The sequence below is a fragment of the Bison bison genome, unplaced genomic scaffold, assembly GCF_000754665.1.
Source record: "Bison bison bison isolate TAMUID 2011002044 unplaced genomic scaffold, Bison_UMD1.0 scf7180017864309, whole genome shotgun sequence".
Taxonomy (NCBI): domain Eukaryota; kingdom Metazoa; phylum Chordata; class Mammalia; order Artiodactyla; family Bovidae; genus Bison; species Bison bison.
In genome coordinates, this window is record NW_011494881.1 from 3741893 (window position 1) to 3759241 (window position 17349).

At 49.8% G+C, this 17349-nt stretch overlaps 2 protein-coding genes across 3 annotated transcripts in view; one reads left to right on the top strand and one right to left on the bottom strand.

The window, feature by feature from the left end:
- HK1 (hexokinase 1) overlaps positions 1-11865 on the top strand; it is a 70622-nt gene extending 58757 nt beyond the window's left edge. The window contains exons 15-18 of the mRNA XM_010852211.1: positions 3571-3754; positions 5823-5978; positions 9155-9388; positions 10980-11865. Coding sequence (XP_010850513.1) covers positions 3571-3754; positions 5823-5978; positions 9155-9388; positions 10980-11124 — 719 coding nt within the window. The 3' untranslated portion in view covers positions 11125-11865. The remainder of the gene's footprint in view (positions 1-3570; positions 3755-5822; positions 5979-9154; positions 9389-10979) is intronic.
- Positions 11866-12635: 770 nt separating this feature from the next.
- The window catches only part of TACR2 (tachykinin receptor 2), a 12900-nt gene continuing 8186 nt past the window's right edge, over positions 12636-17349 (bottom strand). Inside the window, exons 5-6 of one of the 2 annotated variants that reach the window (XM_010852213.1) lie at positions 14156-14266; positions 12636-13051 (exon numbers count right to left, since the gene is read on the bottom strand). In XM_010852213.1, coding sequence (XP_010850515.1) covers positions 12985-13051; positions 14156-14266 — 178 coding nt within the window. In that variant the 3' untranslated portion in view covers positions 12636-12984. Of the gene's footprint in view, positions 13052-13160; positions 14267-17349 lie in introns of those variants that run through there. The other variant, XM_010852212.1, reaches the window with a different exon arrangement.

Sequence of the window (17349 nt, forward strand, 5' to 3'; positions counted from 1 at the left end):
TCTTGATTTAGGTTGCAAGAAAACCATTTGTTTAATTGATCCTGCTCCTAGTCTCAGGAATGCTGAGAAAAGGCCTGGTTTCTTAGTCAACACCTGCAGACCTCCCTGGGCAGAGAGGGTTAGCACCCTGCTGCGTAGACCTGGGCGATTGGGAGAAGGCCCCAGCAGGCTGCCTTCCTGGTGCCAGGAAGACCTTTTCCTTTATTAATCCACTTTTGGCTTCAGTGGAGATTTAAAAGACTGAGGAGCAGCTCCAGGGGAAGGTTGGTTGAGGCCTGACTTTGGGGCGCTTTGTTTCTTTCTTTCTTTTGCAAAGCTTGCTTTCTCTCCTTCCCCTTTCTGCTTATGAATGGCCTTAGGTGTGAAATGCAAAGCTAGAGTGACTCAGCACTTTCTCTGCTTCCGGCCTGACTGAGTAAGACCCACAGATGTAGGGACAGGGGTGTGGGGGAGGTGTAGGAGGGGTTCTGCTGCCTTCAAAGTCACTCTTTGCCATCAGTTGATCTCAGCACAGAACTCGCCCAGCAAGTTTGCATATTTCGGTTTTTTTTGTACCCCTTCCATTTCTGGGCCTCTTCTCTCAATTTTACACTCTAGGTGAAAGAGAACTGAGAAAGCAAAAGTAATCCAGTGATGTTAATCCAAAACTGGGCTGGCTTCTTGGTGGGCATTGAGCCAAAAGACACAGCCAAACCAAAGATCAGAAGGAGAACATTGGGGATCTTTCCCAAAGCAGTGTTGGGGAAGTTTTAAGCTAAGGGTACTTGCATATGCATGAAATACCTTGGGCTTGGTCGGAGGAGAATTCAGTATAGAGTTGGGGCAAAAGTTGACAGTCCAGGTTTAATTTGATTTAAGTCACAAGGGTCAGAAAGGTCAACATCATCATCCCTTCAGTCAGTTCAGTTGCTTAGTCGTGTCCGACTCTTTGCAACCCCTTGGACTGCAGCACACCAGGCTTCCCTGTCCTTCATTATCTCTCTCGGAGATTGCTCAAACTCATGTCTATCGAGTCAGGGATGCCATCCAGCCATCTCACGCTTTGCTGTCCCCTTCTCCTCCTGCCTTCAATCTTTCTCAGCATCAGGATCAGTTCTTTGCATGAGTCAGTTCTTTGCATCAAGTGGCCAAAGTACTGGAGCTTCAGCTTCAGCATCAGTCCCTCCAATGAATACTCAGGACTGATTTCCTTTAGGATTGACTGGTTTGATCTTCCTGCAGTCCCAGGGACTCTCAAAAGTCTTCTGCAACACCACAGTTCAAACGCATTAATTCTTTGGCGCTCAGCTTTCTTTATGATCCAATTCTCACATCCATACATGACGATCTGGCAGTTGAGTGCCTGAGCAGGGTTTAAAGTCTGCAAAACAGCTCAGGAAAGTGCTTCAGGCTAATCTTTAACATGAAACAGAACTAGGAATCTTTACAACTGATTTATTATTTTTGCTATTATTACTTCTCTTGCCTGATAATAGTTTATTCTTTTGTCCCTTAAGATCATTATTATTGAGATTTGTTGAAGAGCAAGAATTGTGGCCAAACTTAGATCACAAAATGCATTAGGCCAAAATGGCTTCACTAATGTCAAGAAAGTCATGCCTGTTTATCTTTCTCCAGGGACCCCCTACCCTATCTGCTTATAGTTATACAGTCAGAAGCATCTGCAAATTCTACTTAAGTTTCTTTAAAGGGCATAAAACAACCTGAGCCCACTTGTCTACTTGGTAGGGGTGTCTTTGTGTCCCTTAATGATGTTGAAAATCCATCTACTGTGCATCCCACCCAGGGTGGGTCCATGGTGCTCTAGGGCCTTGTGAATCTCAAGTGTGGTCCATGGACCAGCAACATCAGCATCATCTGAGAGCGTATTAGAAATGCAGGGTCTTGGGACTCACCCTTCACCTCCTGAATCAGGAAATCCATCTTAACAACTCCTCAGGGGATTCAGGTATATAGAAAAATATCTGTGTGAGGGACTCCTTGTTTGGTTGATTGGTTTTTAAATTTCCCGTCCATTCACCGAGACAAAGCCAACAACCACAAGTTTGATATCTGGCAATTAAAACTGTTATGAAAGTTTTAGAACCCTTCCTCCCAACATCTGTACCTAAATCCTCCTGGATGAGAACAGCAAACAGTTTGGGTTCCAACCCTAGTCCTTAAGGGGCCACACTCCGAGTAGCCCTGTCCTGGGAGATCACGGATGGAAATCAGAGGCTCCTGATCCCCTGGAAGCCATTTGTCAGACTATGTGTGTACAGTGTGTGGGTGCACCTGGGGAAATGGCCCTTTTCTCAGGAGTGTGTGTATGCTAAGTTGATTCAGTTGTGTCCGACTCTTTGCCAGGCTCCTCTGTTGGATTCTCCAGGCAAGAATACTGGAATGGGTTGCCATTTCCTCCTCCAGGAGATCTTCCTGACCCAGAGATCAAACCCATATCTTTGACGTCTCCTGCACTGACAGGAGGGTTCTTTACCACTAGTGCTACCAGTTCCCAGGCCAGGGATCGAACCCCGGCCCCCCGCATTGGGAGCACACAGTCTTAGCCCCTGGACCACCAGGGGAGTTCCTTTCTCAGGAGAATCATCAGAATTTCAGAGATCTGTGATACCAAAATGGTGAGGAACCATTGCTTTAGAAATGTACCCTGGACATGCTCAGGACGCTGTCCTTCGGTGAACTAACCACAGGCCTCATTGTAGAACACGCAGGAGAGTTTATTCAGGCAGAGTCCATGACCAAGTTTGATAAGATATATGGACATAAGTGGCTGGATAGTAGACAACACCTCCATGTATTAATAGTATTTTATATATGCATGCATGCTAAGTCGCTTCAGTTGTGTCCTACTCTTTGCGACCCCATGGACTGTTGCCTGCCAGGCTTCTCTGCCCAAGGAATTCTCCGGGCAAGAATGTTGGAGTGGATTGCCATGCCCTCCTCCAGGGGATCTTCCTGACTGATCTCCTGCTTTGGCACACAGGCTCTTTACCCACTGGGAAGCCCATTTATATATATATATACACATATGTGTGTGTGTGTCTGTGTATCTGTGGCCAGTGTGTTGGAGGGGGTGGGGGAAGAGAGATGGAGAAATACCCTTTCAATCTGAATGCTGCATAAACCTCCACCACTTTTAAGATGCATCCCTTTGCTCTAACACCATCTTGTATTAAAGTAAGCATAGCCCTGCTTGGTGGAGAAGGCAATGGCACCCCACTCCAGTACTCTTGCCTGGAAAATCCCATGGACGGAGGAGCCTGGTGGGGTGCCATCTATGGGGTTGGACAGGGTAGGACACGACTGAAGCGACTTAGCAGCAGCAGCAGCAGCCCTGCTTGGACAGGTGAACATATGAGGCTCTTAGTATTGGTGCCTTTGTATAAAGTGAGTTAATCAAATGCTCTGGGCAGTTTTCACTCTAACTTTCCCATTATAGTTTGAGATTTTCCTGGAAAACATTGGGAAAGTGAATGTTCATCTCAGAAGCGTGCCCCAGTGGAGCGCCAGGCCTGGTTGCAATCCCCCTCCCCACTAAGGGCCATTCATTCCCCACTTTATGTATTTCAGGGACTGGCAGCAATGCCTGCTACATGGAGGAAATGAAAAACGTCGAGACGCTAGAAGGAAACCAGGGACAAATGTGTATCAACATGGAGTGGGGTGCCTTTGGGGACAACGGGTGTCTGGATGATATCAGAACAATCTATGACAAACTGGTGGATGAGTTTTCTCTAAACTCTGGGAAGCAAAGGTAATTCCACCTGGTAGAGGAGACAGGATGGTGGCGGGTGGGTGGGGGGCGGGGGTGCAGGGTACGTGGCTGTGTTTCTGCCTGTGTTTGTTTATTTTTTGGCCGAGTCATGTAGCGTGTGGGATCTTAGTTCTCTGACTAGGGATTGAACCTGGGCCCCCTGCATTGAAAGCATGGAGTCCTACCTAACCACTGGACTGCCAGGGAAGTCCCCTGCCTGTTACAGTGAAAGAAGTTTCTAGTGGGAGGGGGCTTTGCACAGAGCCTGGAGACTGTGGTCCCTCAGGTTAACTCCTAACCTTTTCTTTTGGCCCAAGGAGAACAGAGAACTTAGGGGTAGCAGTAGCACGTGGTACAAGATGGCCCAGGTTGATGTTCTGTCCAGGTGCCTCCTCTGGGTACAGGGTGGCAGTGGTCACACCAGTCCTCTCAGTGACCATGTTTATTCTGGAACATTCTGGTCTTGCTGTTGCTCTATGTTTCCTCCCCATAGACTAATAGAAACCTCTTGGTCAGCAGGCTGCTCCCTTGTTTAGTGGAAGCAGAACACCCTTGACTTGCAGTTGTTAATGGGCAAGGGAAGTTAGGATGTTGCCAGGGCGGGTGGGGATGGGAGTGGGGGGCTCCGGGTCAGGGCTGAGGCTGAGGCCCGCCTCCCTTTAGCCTTCCCACAGCAGACCTCTAGCGCCTAGTGGCTATTTGGAGCTTTGCAGCTTGGGTTTCAGGGACCCTCCCCAAGATGCCAGTGTCCCCCTTCCCAGCAAAGAGACAAATGATCTCTTGTCTCAGGCTCCCAGGGATCAGGCCATCCTCTGCCACAGCCAAGATGGGGTGGTCAAGTCACGTCCCCAGAAGCAGAACGAAGAGCTAGGGTAGTACCTCTCAAACATAAGTGATTCTCCAGCTAACCTCAAGATTTATGTCTTTTCCAAATACCACCTATGCTGCATGTTTTTCTTTAAATCAGCTTGTATTCTTGAGTTTAATGAGGGAGGAAAAACCAGTATTATTACCATAAAATGGATATAGTGAAGAAGAGCATTATTTCAGTCCTACCTACTGTGCCCACCAGCGCTCTACAGGAAGACCCTCTTTGTTAAGAGGGAGATGTGTAGGGGTTGGAAGGGGTTAGAGCCATATCAGCACCAAACTGTTCCACACCAAGGAGATGTCTCCTTGGTGAAATGAGAAAGACTAGGTGAGAATTGAGGATAGTTGTGCTATTTCTTGTTGTTTTTTTTTCCTGTGGAGCACCCCAGATCTTCTGGTGTATACAGATTCCAGGGGAGTCTTCCCAGCTTAGGGACACTGAGACATGGGGTGTGTGCATGGAAGCAGTTAAATCTCTTGTCATTTCTTGAGGCCCTTGAGCATGGAGAGGGCAGGAATTAAAAGCCCCAAGAACAGGTGGCCCCCAGGGGTGTGGTGGCTGCCTGGGTCCTCCAGCCCGTGTGGCTTTGTCACTCTGTGGGTGCTTGACAAGCACCCTGGGTTGTGGCAAAACCTTCCGAAAATCTAGTGGAAACATTCCCCGTGTTCTTATCCCTTTAAGCTGCTTGCTAGTTCTGCAGTTAGGTATTGAGAGCTTGACCGAGAGCAGCCCTATGTTGTGCTAGGCCCTGGGACACAAAACTGAGCAAGGTACTCACACTCTGTCCCCTCGAGGCTTTCACTGCAGGGATGCTGAGAGGGCGAGGACCCATGTGTGTTGGGAAGAACGGAGGGTGCCTGGAAGCTGAGCAGGCAGGTGGGGAGGACAGACCCCTTGGAGCAGTGATGGTTGAACTGAGAGCTAGGAGCTTGAGTGGGATTTCACCAGGCAGAGGCAGGGAGCCGGGTGAGGAAGAGGATGATCCAGCGATGAAACAGCGCCGGTGGTAGATACCGCATCTGATCCTGGGAGGGTTGGGGATTCCTCAGTCCTTCCCGGTCTTGCACTTTGCCTCTGCCAGGGAGCACAGGGCTGGGTACACGGGGTGGTGATGCCCGTGAGCCACAGGAAGGCGCCCATGGTTACTCAAGACCAGAGGCCTCCTAGAGATGCCCAGCCTCCCTCCTCTCGTTCCAGGTATGAGAAGATGATCAGCGGTATGTACCTGGGTGAGATTGTCCGCAACATCTTGATCGACTTCGCCAAGAGGGGCTTCCTCTTCCGGGGGCAGATCTCTGAGCCGCTGAAGACCCGGGGCCTCTTTCAGACCAAGTATCTCTCTCAGATCGAGAGGTGAGCGGGCAGGGCCTTCAAGTCACAGGTGGGCCTGGCCAGGGGGCCGTGATGGGGGTGGTAGGCAATCTAGGGGACATTCTGGCCGTTTGTGAGGGTTTTCTTCTTCTCTGGAGTAGTATACCCTGAGCAGTTGCATGTTGAAGTTCCATAATTTTACTGTAAATCATTCCCTTTTATTCATTCTATATGTTAGGGCATTATATTGATTTGTTTGAAATCGTCCTGTGTGTAATAGGTTACATTTCAGGATAGGAAAGGTGCATCGCAGATATTTGAATTGAAGGAGCATCGAGTCCAAAAGAGCCAAGCGCCACTGGTCTGACCTCACCCTCTTCTCCGAAAGGCAGCTGCGGACGCAGGGCTCACCACCCACAGTGTCCCAGCGAGCTGCTTCTGTCTTCCTCCTGTTTTTCTCAGATGGAGTGAACATTTCATCTCTACCATCGACATCTTGCACAGTGAACTGTGGGAGAAAGTAGGAAAGTGCTCAGCAAAAGCGCTTGTGCAGAAGCCTCCTACATTTTAGGATGGTCATGATAGCGGCACTGGGCCAGGGCCTGCTCCTCACTGTCCCCCAAGCCTGGGTCTGTAACCTGCAGGTGAAACTCATTGCCCCCCAGAACCCATGCAGTAAAGTGCTCGCTGCTGTAGACAGCAGCCCCGAGGCCCCGACCTTGGAAGTCTTGAGCATCCAGAGTGGTGGCATTTCACAGTCTCAGGGGAGGGAGGGGCCATGATAGGGAACCAAGTTTCCCACTTCCTTCTCTCTTCGTTCTCAGTTCACCCATGAGCCAGGGTGTGGAAAATAGCAGCCAGAAAAGAAGGAGAAAGTATCAGTGAATATTTCTTGTTAATATTTTTTTATCATGGTCAAGTGAAAAAGTCTGACTTTTCACTGTCGAGTCTGACTCTTTGTGACCCCGTGGACTTCTTTACGACTTCCATCTGTCCATGGCATTCTCCAGGCCAGAATAGTGGAGTGGGTAGCTGTTCCCTTCTCCAGGGGGATCTTCCCAACCCAGGGATCAAACCCAGGTCTCCTGCATTGCAGGCGGATTCTTTACCAGCTGAGCCACAAGGGAAGCCCTTTTTACTGTGGTAGATACACATAGTGTTAACTTTATCATTGTGACCATTTTGGAAGTAGACAGTTCAGCAGCATTAAATACATTCACTTTGTTGTTCGACCATCTGCACCATCCATCTCCAGAACTTTTTCATCTTCCCAAACTGAAATTCCATACCCATTAAATACTAACTCTCCATATCCCCCCTCCCCCAGCCCCTGGCAACCACTGTTCTACCTTCTGTGTCCATGACTTTGACTTCTCTAGTGACTTCATGTAAGTGGAATCATACAGCCTCTGTCCTTTCACATCTGGCTTACCGCACTTAGCATAGTATCATTAAGGTTCATCCATTTGTAGCAGAATTTCCTTTTTTAAGGCTGAATATGAGTAATTCCTTGTATGGTATACACCACATTTTGTTTATCCATTCATCCATCCATGGACACTTGGGTTGCTTCCACTTTTTGGCTGTTGTGCATAATGCTGCTATGAACATGAGTGTGCAAATACATGATCACATCCCGGCTTTCGATTCTTTTGGGTATATACTCAGAAGTGGAATTGATGGATCACATAATTATTTTATTTACTTGGAGGAACTGCTATACTCTTCCACAGAGGCTGTACCATTTTACATCCCACCAACAGTATATACAAGGGCTCCAACTTTATATCCTCGCCAACACTATTTATTTTCTGTTTTTATTTTTCTTTTAATAAGAGCCATCCTGATGGGTGTGAAGTGCTGGGGAAGGTCTTTTCAAGTGTCATATCAAAGGGAGAAATAATAAAGAGAAAATTGCAAATTTTAGCCGCATGGTTTCTGTAAGTTAAAAACAATATCAATCATTAAGCTTAAAAGACAAAACAGCAAACCAAAGAAAGAAAACATCTGCATTCTATATGACAAGATATGGCATGGTGGGTGAGAGCTTTGGTAGTTCTGGTCCTGAGACCTGCTCTACGTCACTGGCTGTGAGCTCTGGGTGAGTTACTCAATCTCCTCCAGCCTCAATTGCCACATCTTTAAAATGGGAACAGTCACATGTGGATCAGTTGGCTGTTAGGAAGAGGAATGAAGTGATGTATGTAAACACCTGTCACATAGTGAGTCCTCAAAAAAGGCTCACTGCTGTTGTCACTGTTGTCGTCATCGTCACTGTTTCATTGTCAACTCTTTCAATTTCATGAAGAGACAAATATCCCAGGAGACCAAGAGTCAACTTTCAGAAAGGCACTTGCCTTCTGGGTCAAAAGCCCTTTGACCCAGAAATGTATCCTAAAGGAAAAATCTGAGTTGCACACAAAGACTTATAAACAGGAATGTCATCAGAGTGTAGCAAAAAATTTCAAGTTAAATTTCTCTAAATAAATTATGGTCATTCCCAGAATGAACTACTATGGCAGCCTTTTTCAATCCTGGTCTTGGATAAGGAGGTAGGAACTCCCTCAGATATATGAAGTAAGAAAAAAGCAAGAAAGAAAACCATATATAAAGGGCAAGCCCACAATATTATTAATCAACTATGTGAAAGTGAAAGTCACTCATCATGTCTGACTTTTTGTGACCCCATGGACTGTCCAGTCCATGGAATTCTCCAGGCCAGAATGCTGGAGTGGGTAGCCTTTCCCTTCACCAGGGGATCTTCCCAATCCAGGGATTGAACCCAGGTTTCCTGCATTGTGGGTGGATTCTTTACCAGCTGAGCCACAAGGGAAGCCCATTTATCAACTATACTCCAGTAAAAATAAAAATTTAAACATAAATAAATGACAAGCCTATTTATATACAGAACAAATGCAGTTTAATGATATTCCAGAAAAAACAGATTGGAAGGAAATATATTTAAACCTTAATAGTATTTTCCCCCAGTGTTGGGGCTGTAGAGTTTTAATTTTCCAATTTTAATTTTTCTAGAGTTGCCAGTTTTTCTACAACTTAACTTGTAATACTTGGAGGGTCATTTAAAAAAAAAATTATTTTGAAGGGAAGAGAAAGCCCCATAACCCTTTTCGTGGATAAGCTCAGTTTTTGGGGGCTGGCCCCTGCTGCTCTCCAGCGGGTTCCTTTTCATCCGGCCTCCTGACTTTCGTCCCCCACAGCGACCGATTAGCGCTGCTGCAGGTCCGGGCCATCCTCCAGCAGCTGGGCCTGAACAGCACGTGCGACGACAGTATCCTCGTGAAGACCGTGTGTGGGGTGGTGTCCAAGAGGGCGGCGCAGCTGTGTGGCGCAGGCATGGCTGCTGTGGTGGATAAGATCCGCGAAAACAGGGGGCTGGACCGCCTCAACGTGACTGTGGGCGTGGACGGGACGCTCTACAAGCTTCATCCGCAGTGAGTGGGGCTTCCTTTGGTGGCGGGCGCGTGGGCGAGGCCCCTTTTGGTTCCGGGACACCAGGATGTGATTTCCCGCCCTCCAGTAAAATTCCTCACCAGGAACACAGCCGGCCTGCAGGCTGTGCGGTCGGAGCGGGGCTTGTTTGGCATGAGGAGGCGGGCGCAGGGCGGAGAAGTGGCTTCACTTGGCCAGTTCACCCCGTGGTCCTGACATTTCCTGCTTGCTGCTCCTCCCGGGCCCCTTGTATCCTGGGCAGGGAGCAGGAAAGCAGGAACAGGTGGGCGCGGGCTTACCCATCAGCCTGGGGGAGAAGCTGTTTCTTAGAAGCCAGGAGAGGGAGTGAAGGAAAGGGAGAGGACCCACTGTCTTGTTCTGCTACATCAGTCTGTCAAGAGCCTTGGAAGGCAGGAGCAATCGTGGCCCTGGGCTTTGGAGCACGGAGGCGGGCAGGATCAACCTCCTTTGGGCCCGGTGTCCCACATCCCATGCTGGAGGAGAATGGGTGGGCCCATCTGCTCTTTGACCCGCTGCATGTCTCAAAGCTGGGCTCTTACGAATGGAGTGACCTTATTATTGTCGAAACAGAGGTACTTTGGCCAGTTGAGAGAGGGCTACTAATAATTACAATGGGACCATTCCCCAGTAAACGAGCCATAATGTCACCCTACTTTAAAGCAGGCATACCCAACTCAGCGTGGACAGTGCCCGCCTACCTCACGCCGTGGCTTGGGATGGGACAGGCTGTCTGGCTCCATTTCTTCACCTTTGTCACTGTCCTCCTTGTCACTGTGTTTAGAGCTAGTCTCTGGAGCCCAACGTGGACAGGCTTGGATTTAATCCTGACAGCACCCTTTAGAAGCTGTGCTCAATTCCTTCATCTCTGTCAAGTCTCCTCTTCTTTGCGGGATAATAACCACTGGCAGACTGGACATTACGTATATCAAGTGTGGGACACCTAGGAGATACTCAGCAGAGGGCAAGCAGTATTACCTCTAGGACCCCGCTGCCCTGAGCATTCTCGGCCTGGCCCTATCTCATTTGCAGCACAAAATGCAAGAATCCAGAGTCGCTTCTCATTTAGAGATTATGCTTCACTTGGGGGTGGAAAGGAAGGCTCCCTCTCAGCTTCAGGTGCTGATGGGCTGGGGTCTCAGAGGGCTGCAAGCTAGGGATGGGTGATGTTTTCATGAAGCCTGCTGAGCTGAACACCTGACCCGGCCTGGCGTGCCTCAGTGGTCCACGCCCAGGTCTCGACACCCCCTTCTTGGATTTCGGTCCTCTCAGATCCTCAGGCTCTGAGGATGGGAGCTGTCTGGGTGTGTTACTCATGGCGTTGCCCTCAGGAGCTGTCCAGAGGAGCTCGTTTGGGATTCTCCGTCGTGTCTCCCTGCTGCAAATTGTAATTAGGTTGGCAGTAAACCTACTTGCCTCCCAGCCATTCTCAATAAGTCTCTGCTGCTTCAGAGCAGCCCCACCCCCCTCCTTCCTTGCTTCCCTCCTTCCCTTTGGCTGCTTCAGCATCTTCAGGTGGGTCTGGCATCTCTCCTATTCCTCTACCAACCCATCTCTATTTTTCGTCCTTTTCAGCTTCTCCAGAATCATGCACCAAACCGTGAAGGAACTGTCACCAAAGTGTAATGTGTCCTTCCTCTTATCTGAAGACGGCAGCGGCAAGGGAGCCGCCCTCATCACAGCGGTGGGCGTTCGGCTCCGGCAAGAAATGAGCAGCTAAGAGTCCTGACCCCCGGCCTGCTGCCCTTCCAGCACTTCTCTCTTCAAGCAGTGACCCCTTATTTTGCCCAGCGAGCTGTGCTGGGAGACGCCGGCACCAGAGCCCGCCTGCACCACCACAGGGAGGAAACCAGAAGCCCACTAATGGCGCGTAACGTAGGGTACAAAATAGAGTGTGTGCTGTTGATAATCTCCCTGCCCTCCAGGTCCCTCCTCACCTGCCCTACCACTCTGCATGATTTGATTTCAACCCGGTCGTACGTTCCCCACGTGTGAAGTTTAGTGGCGTCCGTTTCTAATTTATGCATTCGTCCAACAGTTATTTATTGGCCCAAGATGAAAAGTCACACTATCTGACAGGCCTTAAGGGCCTCCGCTGCCCGTCCCTGGGGACCCGTCCCCCATGTGCAATGTATTATCACCAGCAGACACTGCCGGGACTTCTCCTCCCATGGGTGCAGTGGCCGCCACTTCCTCCCGGCCCCGCACCCTCTGCTGGCTGGTGTCCCAGCTGGGCATGGCAATGCCACTGAATTATGTGTCCGTGGAACTGGTCATAGCCACAGTGTGACAGTCTTGCCTTCTGTCTGTCTTGGGGAGGGGAGGTGGGCAGTCCTGCGGGCAAGTGTCTTGTCTCCATTCGGGTAAAAGGAACCAATCAAGAAACAGTACGCTCATTGGAATTACCCATCGCTTTTGTGAGCCATGTTGTATGACCTAGTAAACTTTGTACCAATTCAAAGACCCGAGTGATGCTTAATGACTGGGGAGTGGGGAGGATATTGGGGGATGTGGCAAAAACCAAACCCTGGGGGGTTTTGTGGCCTTCTGGGTCGGGGGCAGTTTGAAATGAAGGCTGTGTTCTTCAGCCTTCAGCCTTCTTTTGGCTCAAGGATTCTCTCCCCGTGTCTTCTAGCACCTGCCCTCCAGGCTCCCTGCTGCAGCCCCAGGGGCCTGCCTTGGGGAGGGATTCCTGCACTCCCACCTTGACCCCTTTCAGAAGGTAAAGGCTTCTGTCTTCCAATAGCCTGTCTTCCTCACCTGTACTTGGAACAAAGTAGAAGCTTGGCTTGCAGGGGCTGTTTGGGTTTCCCGAGAGGACGGGGCAACACTGGCCCCCGCTGCTCCCGCTGTTCCCGAGCAGGTCCTGCCTTCATCATCCTGTCCGCCAACTCCAGGCCAACAGATGAAGAGACCCCCCTGCCCAAGTAGATGAAGCCTTGCAGCAGCCCTGGGTAGCAGGGTTGTGGTGCTCTCCCCACCCCCACCCCACACACACCCCCCATTGAAAATTAACCCCTTCTATGGGAAACTGGCCCTTGCCCAACCCTTCCATCCCTGCCCCACCTCAGCCTCGAGGGTACCGTTCCACTCTGTGGCTGCCATTTTGGATTGCTCCCCCCAAGCTGGTCAGTGGACCCCACATCAGTCCACATTCTGGTGCCCTGTGATTGCAGTGCCATGTCACACCTCTGCAAGGTCTTCCCCAGGACTGACTGCGTGTTCACTTTGTTTTGTGAGACCAGGGTCCCTTTATTGGCACTGCCAGCGCCTACGGCACAGTGATTTTGTGGAGAACACAGGTAACATTAAACTCTAGGTGTGCATTTACAGCATTATGTGGTTCTTCTGGAAGGGCCCGAGGCAGGAAAGGTGAGTCAGCAAGCAGGGTGAGGTGTGGACCCGGCTGGGCCTGGAGCTTTCTAGGGGATGGAACGGTTGGTGTTCTCTGCCTGCCAGCCTCTTGAGCGGAAGTTAGGGTGACGGCTGTGTTGCTGACTCGAAGAGGCATTCATGTCAGACGGCTGCCATGGCAGTAATGAAAGTCACGGCTGCTGTTTATGAGGGCTTCCCAGGTGACTCAGTGGTAAAGAATCTGCGTGTCAATGCAGGAGACACAGGTTTGATCCCTGGGTCGGGAAGATCCCCTGGAGGAAGACATGGCAACCCACTCCAGTATTCTTGCCTGGAGAATCCCATGGACAGGAGCCTGGTGGGCTAGAGTCCATGGGGTCACAAAGAGTTGGACATGACATAGTGACTGAGCACACACGCTGTTTATGAAGCACTTAACATGTATTGGACTTGCTAATTTATAGGCATCTCTCCCATCATCCTCAGCCTCCCTGCAAAGTAGTTTTGCAACTGAAAGAGGAAGGCAATGTGAAGGTCATTGTCTTGAGACCACCCAGCTGAGGCTTCTTTTGACCCTTAACCACCATCTCCCCTGGGGTGGACCTGGGTTCTTAGATGCTAAAGCAGAGAAGCCCTGGATTGGCTCACAGGTTAGGGGCTTTGCAGAATTAAGCAGCTTCTTTCCTTGTGTCTTTATCCTGATAATAAATCAGTGTCATGGTTGAGTACTGCCCAAGGGTGTGTTTTGTTTGGTTCGCACAACATTTATAAAAATGCGAGCCAAATTTAACAATTCTGGAAGTTTCACAAATTTGGATTTCTGGCTTCTCTTGAAAGATGTAGAGGATCAGTCACGTGGCAGCATTTGCCCAGAGCTGATCAGCTACTCTCCCCTTTGGATTCCTATGCCCTCCAGTTTGCCAGTCCCCACCATTCCCTATTGCCCCAACACTGGAAGTCAGTTATCTTTTATCAATATATCTACAATTTTTCTTTCATACTGGGTTCAATTTACTCTATGTTGTATGCCCCAGGAAGGCATTCGACCTTGCAACTCCCGGATTAGATAAGTGTTAGCTCACCCTGTCTTCTTTGAATTATTGGATCCCCTGAAGCACTGTCTGAGGGGCTGGCTGGGAGAGGCAGGACCCACTGCAGAGTTCCTGGCCCCATCTCGTCTTTCCATTGATGTACTGAAGGGTGAGGCACGGGCCAAACTTTCAGAGGTGGTCCTTTCGACTGGCTACTTCTCAAGGGTGCGGAGCCTCTCCCTGCAGCCAGGCACTAGGCTTTAGGGTTCAGTAGACACTCCAGCTTGGGGGCTTTCAGCCTGCCCGTTGACAGCCTCAGAGGGGGCCACATCCCCAGACATGAAAAAAATCTCTTTAGTGTGACACCTGTTGACCCTCGTGGAGAGGGATGGAGTGTAGGTCAGCTCCATCTTGTCCTCCTCGGTTGGCGTGACCCATGGACAGCAACGGAAAGCAAGCCGGAATCCAGAGCGAAACCTGAGGGGTGGAGGGGTCATCTTGAGAAATGGAGTGAGGCCAACAGTTATGGGAACTGCCCTGTGGCTGCCCCACCTCCAGGAGCCGATCTCCCCTCCAGAGTAAAGTTGCTTCGGAAATTCACTCATAAGAGCTCAGGGTCTCTGGAGGACTTCCCTGGTGGTCCAGTGGTTGAGAATCCTCCTGCTGATGCAGGGGACGAGGATTCGATCCCTGGTCCAGGAACTAAGACCTCACATGCCCGTGCAGCTAAGCCCGTGACCACAACTACTGAATCCCGAGCGCCCTAGAGCCTGTGCTCCACAAGAGAAGCCACTGAAATGAGACGCCTGCGCACCGCACCTAGAGAAAAGCCGGTGCGCAGCGAAAGACCCAGGGCAGCCAAAAATAAAGAATTTTAAAAAAAGAGCTCAGAGACACATTCTTTAGTGGGTTGGAGTTTTGGAAACAGCCAGAAGTAATCTGGAGCCAAGTCCAAGTTTGAAGTGGGTGATTAAGCTGGACAAGACCATTTGTTACAAACAAACAAAAACAAACCAAGTACAATTATAACACAACAGATTTTCTTGTTTGATTTGTTAATTGGCTTCTAAAGGAGTATGCAAAGAGGAATCTTAAGAAATTGGGGCTTTGGCAATGTTGGCTGGAATAAGGATGCTCTCCAAGGGGACTGCTTTGAAAGGAAATATGCACATGGACCTACTAAGTTTGGGGACATTTGCTTAAAAAATAAGTGAGCTTTCCCCATGGCAGCACAGAGGGTCCCCATGTAAACGAGAGATCAGAGGAAGGAGAGAGTGAGTAGAAAAAGTGAGACAGAGCTGGCAGAAGGTAGACACTGTCCTGTCAGCAGCAGAAATAAATGAGGCCCTGTGTGGTGCAGAGAGGCAGACAACTGAGTGATCTGTTCCCAGGAGAGGCAAGCTTCTGTGTTGCAGAAGCACGGACCTGACGTTGGTTCCTCCCCCTGTAGCTCTAGAGATTCCACGGTGCAGCCCAATAAATGCCTTTATTATGGGAGCTTCATGGCCACTGTCCCTTATACCTACATTCAGCATGTCCCAACCTGAGCTCCCTATCCTCTTCCCCCCATGTCCCTGACAGTCGTCCTCATCTCAATTCCTGATAACTGACCACCCAAGAACCTGGAGTCATCCTTGACTTCCTCTCCATCAAATTCTGTTGACTCTACCTTAGCAATCTCCAGATTCTGACCACTTCTCATGCATCTAAACCCACCATCTCTTGCCTGCCGGGATTATTGCAATTGCCTAATCCTCTCCCTGCTTCTCCCCCTTGCCTTGGGTGTTCCCTCTGCCTGGAACTCTATCCAGACAGCTACCAGGGCCCACTCAGTCCTCAAATGTGCTCAAAAGGTCCCTCAGTAAGGCCTACCCTGACCATCCTGTAAAATTGCAACCTTTATGCCCATTACTTCCCCCATTACTTCCTGTCCTCCCAGTTCTTCTTTTTTTCTATAGGATTTATCACCTAATACACACTGTGGCTCATTGACTCATTCAGTTCAGTTCAGTCGCTCAGTCGTGTCCGACTCTTTGCGACCCCATGAATCGCAGCACGTCAGGCCTCCCTGTCCATCACCAACTCCCAGAGTTCACTCATAGGTTTGCTTATTGTCTATCTCCACCTGCTGCCCAAGAAGGTCAGCTCCCTGAGGAAAGGGATCACTGTTTTTGTTCACCAGCGTATCCCAAAGGGCCTGGAACAGTGCTGGCACACAAAGCCACTGGGGATTATTTTCTGGAGAAAAGAAGATGGCACCAGGAGGAACAGTCCTACTGCAGAGCTGGTGTCTTCAAATACTGAACGATCAGAGGTTGTTTCAGGAACTCATAGAGCCGTGGGGTGCTGACTCCCACGGACTGTCACTGGGTAGCAGGGCACAGACACAGAAGGCTGGGGGCCCTCCCTGATGTGACAGTCCCTGTCTCTAAGTTCTCACTTCTACAACTGCATGAGAGAAAAATGTGTGATGTGGGGATGAGATTACAGACCTTGGAAACACATGGAATTCTTGTTGTATGAGTTTAGGAGAGTCTTCCTTTCTGAGACTCAGTTTCTTTATCTGTAAAATGGGGATAACACCTCCATCCCATTACATGGGTAGCCCTGGTGGCTCAGATGGTAAAGAATCCACCTGCAATGCAGGAGAGGCAGGTTTCTCCCTGGAGAAGGGAATGGCAACCCACTCTAGTATTCTTGCCTGGAGAATTCCATGGACAGAGGAGCTTGGTGGGCTACAGTCCATGGGGTATACTTGCCTGTAAGGAGAAAATGGAGGGTTCTGACGCCTATTAAACATTCAAAAGATAAAAGTCAGTCTCTCACTTCCTTCTGGCCTGCCCCAGGTGGGTAGGATGTCTGAGCAACAAAGGCTCTACTGGCCTTATGAATGGCCTGGATATCAGTGCAGAAAGGTGATACAAGAGGCCCAGGGTCAATGTCACCCACATCACTGCCTTGTTAAGGCCAGGACTCAGTGTTCACCTCTCACCGACTCTTCCCTGGCCCCACCATTCTGAGGCTGAGTGGCCTGCTCTACAAGAAGGACTCCTGGGCACTGGGGCTCCTGCCTGACCCAGCATCTCCCACCTGTGCACGTGCTCCAGAGCAAATGCCAGCCCCTCAGTGAGACTCCACTTCTCTAGAGGTATGAGAGCAGCAGGAAGTGAGAATTGGGCTCCTTCCTCCCTGGCAGTCTCTGCCAAGGTCATTTCCTAATGCCCCTGAAAGCCCCTCCTGTGATCTTCCAGGGAGCAACCCGTTTCCCCTCCAGCCTCAGCCCCAGGCCTCAGGCTGAGTGCTTCATTCGCTGCAGCTGGCACTGTCCTCGCCCACAGACAGTCCTCAGCGCCTCCTCAATGTAGAAGGCTCTTAAAAACATCAGTACCTCCCTCCTTGGTTTTTTTTTTGTCTTTATTGAATTTCTTACAATATCGCTTCTTTATGTTTGGTTTTTTTGGCCAACAGGCACGTGTGATCTTAGCTCCCCAACCAGGGATCAAACCCACACCCCCTGCATTGGCAGGCCAGAGTCTTAACCACCAGACCACTAGGGAAGT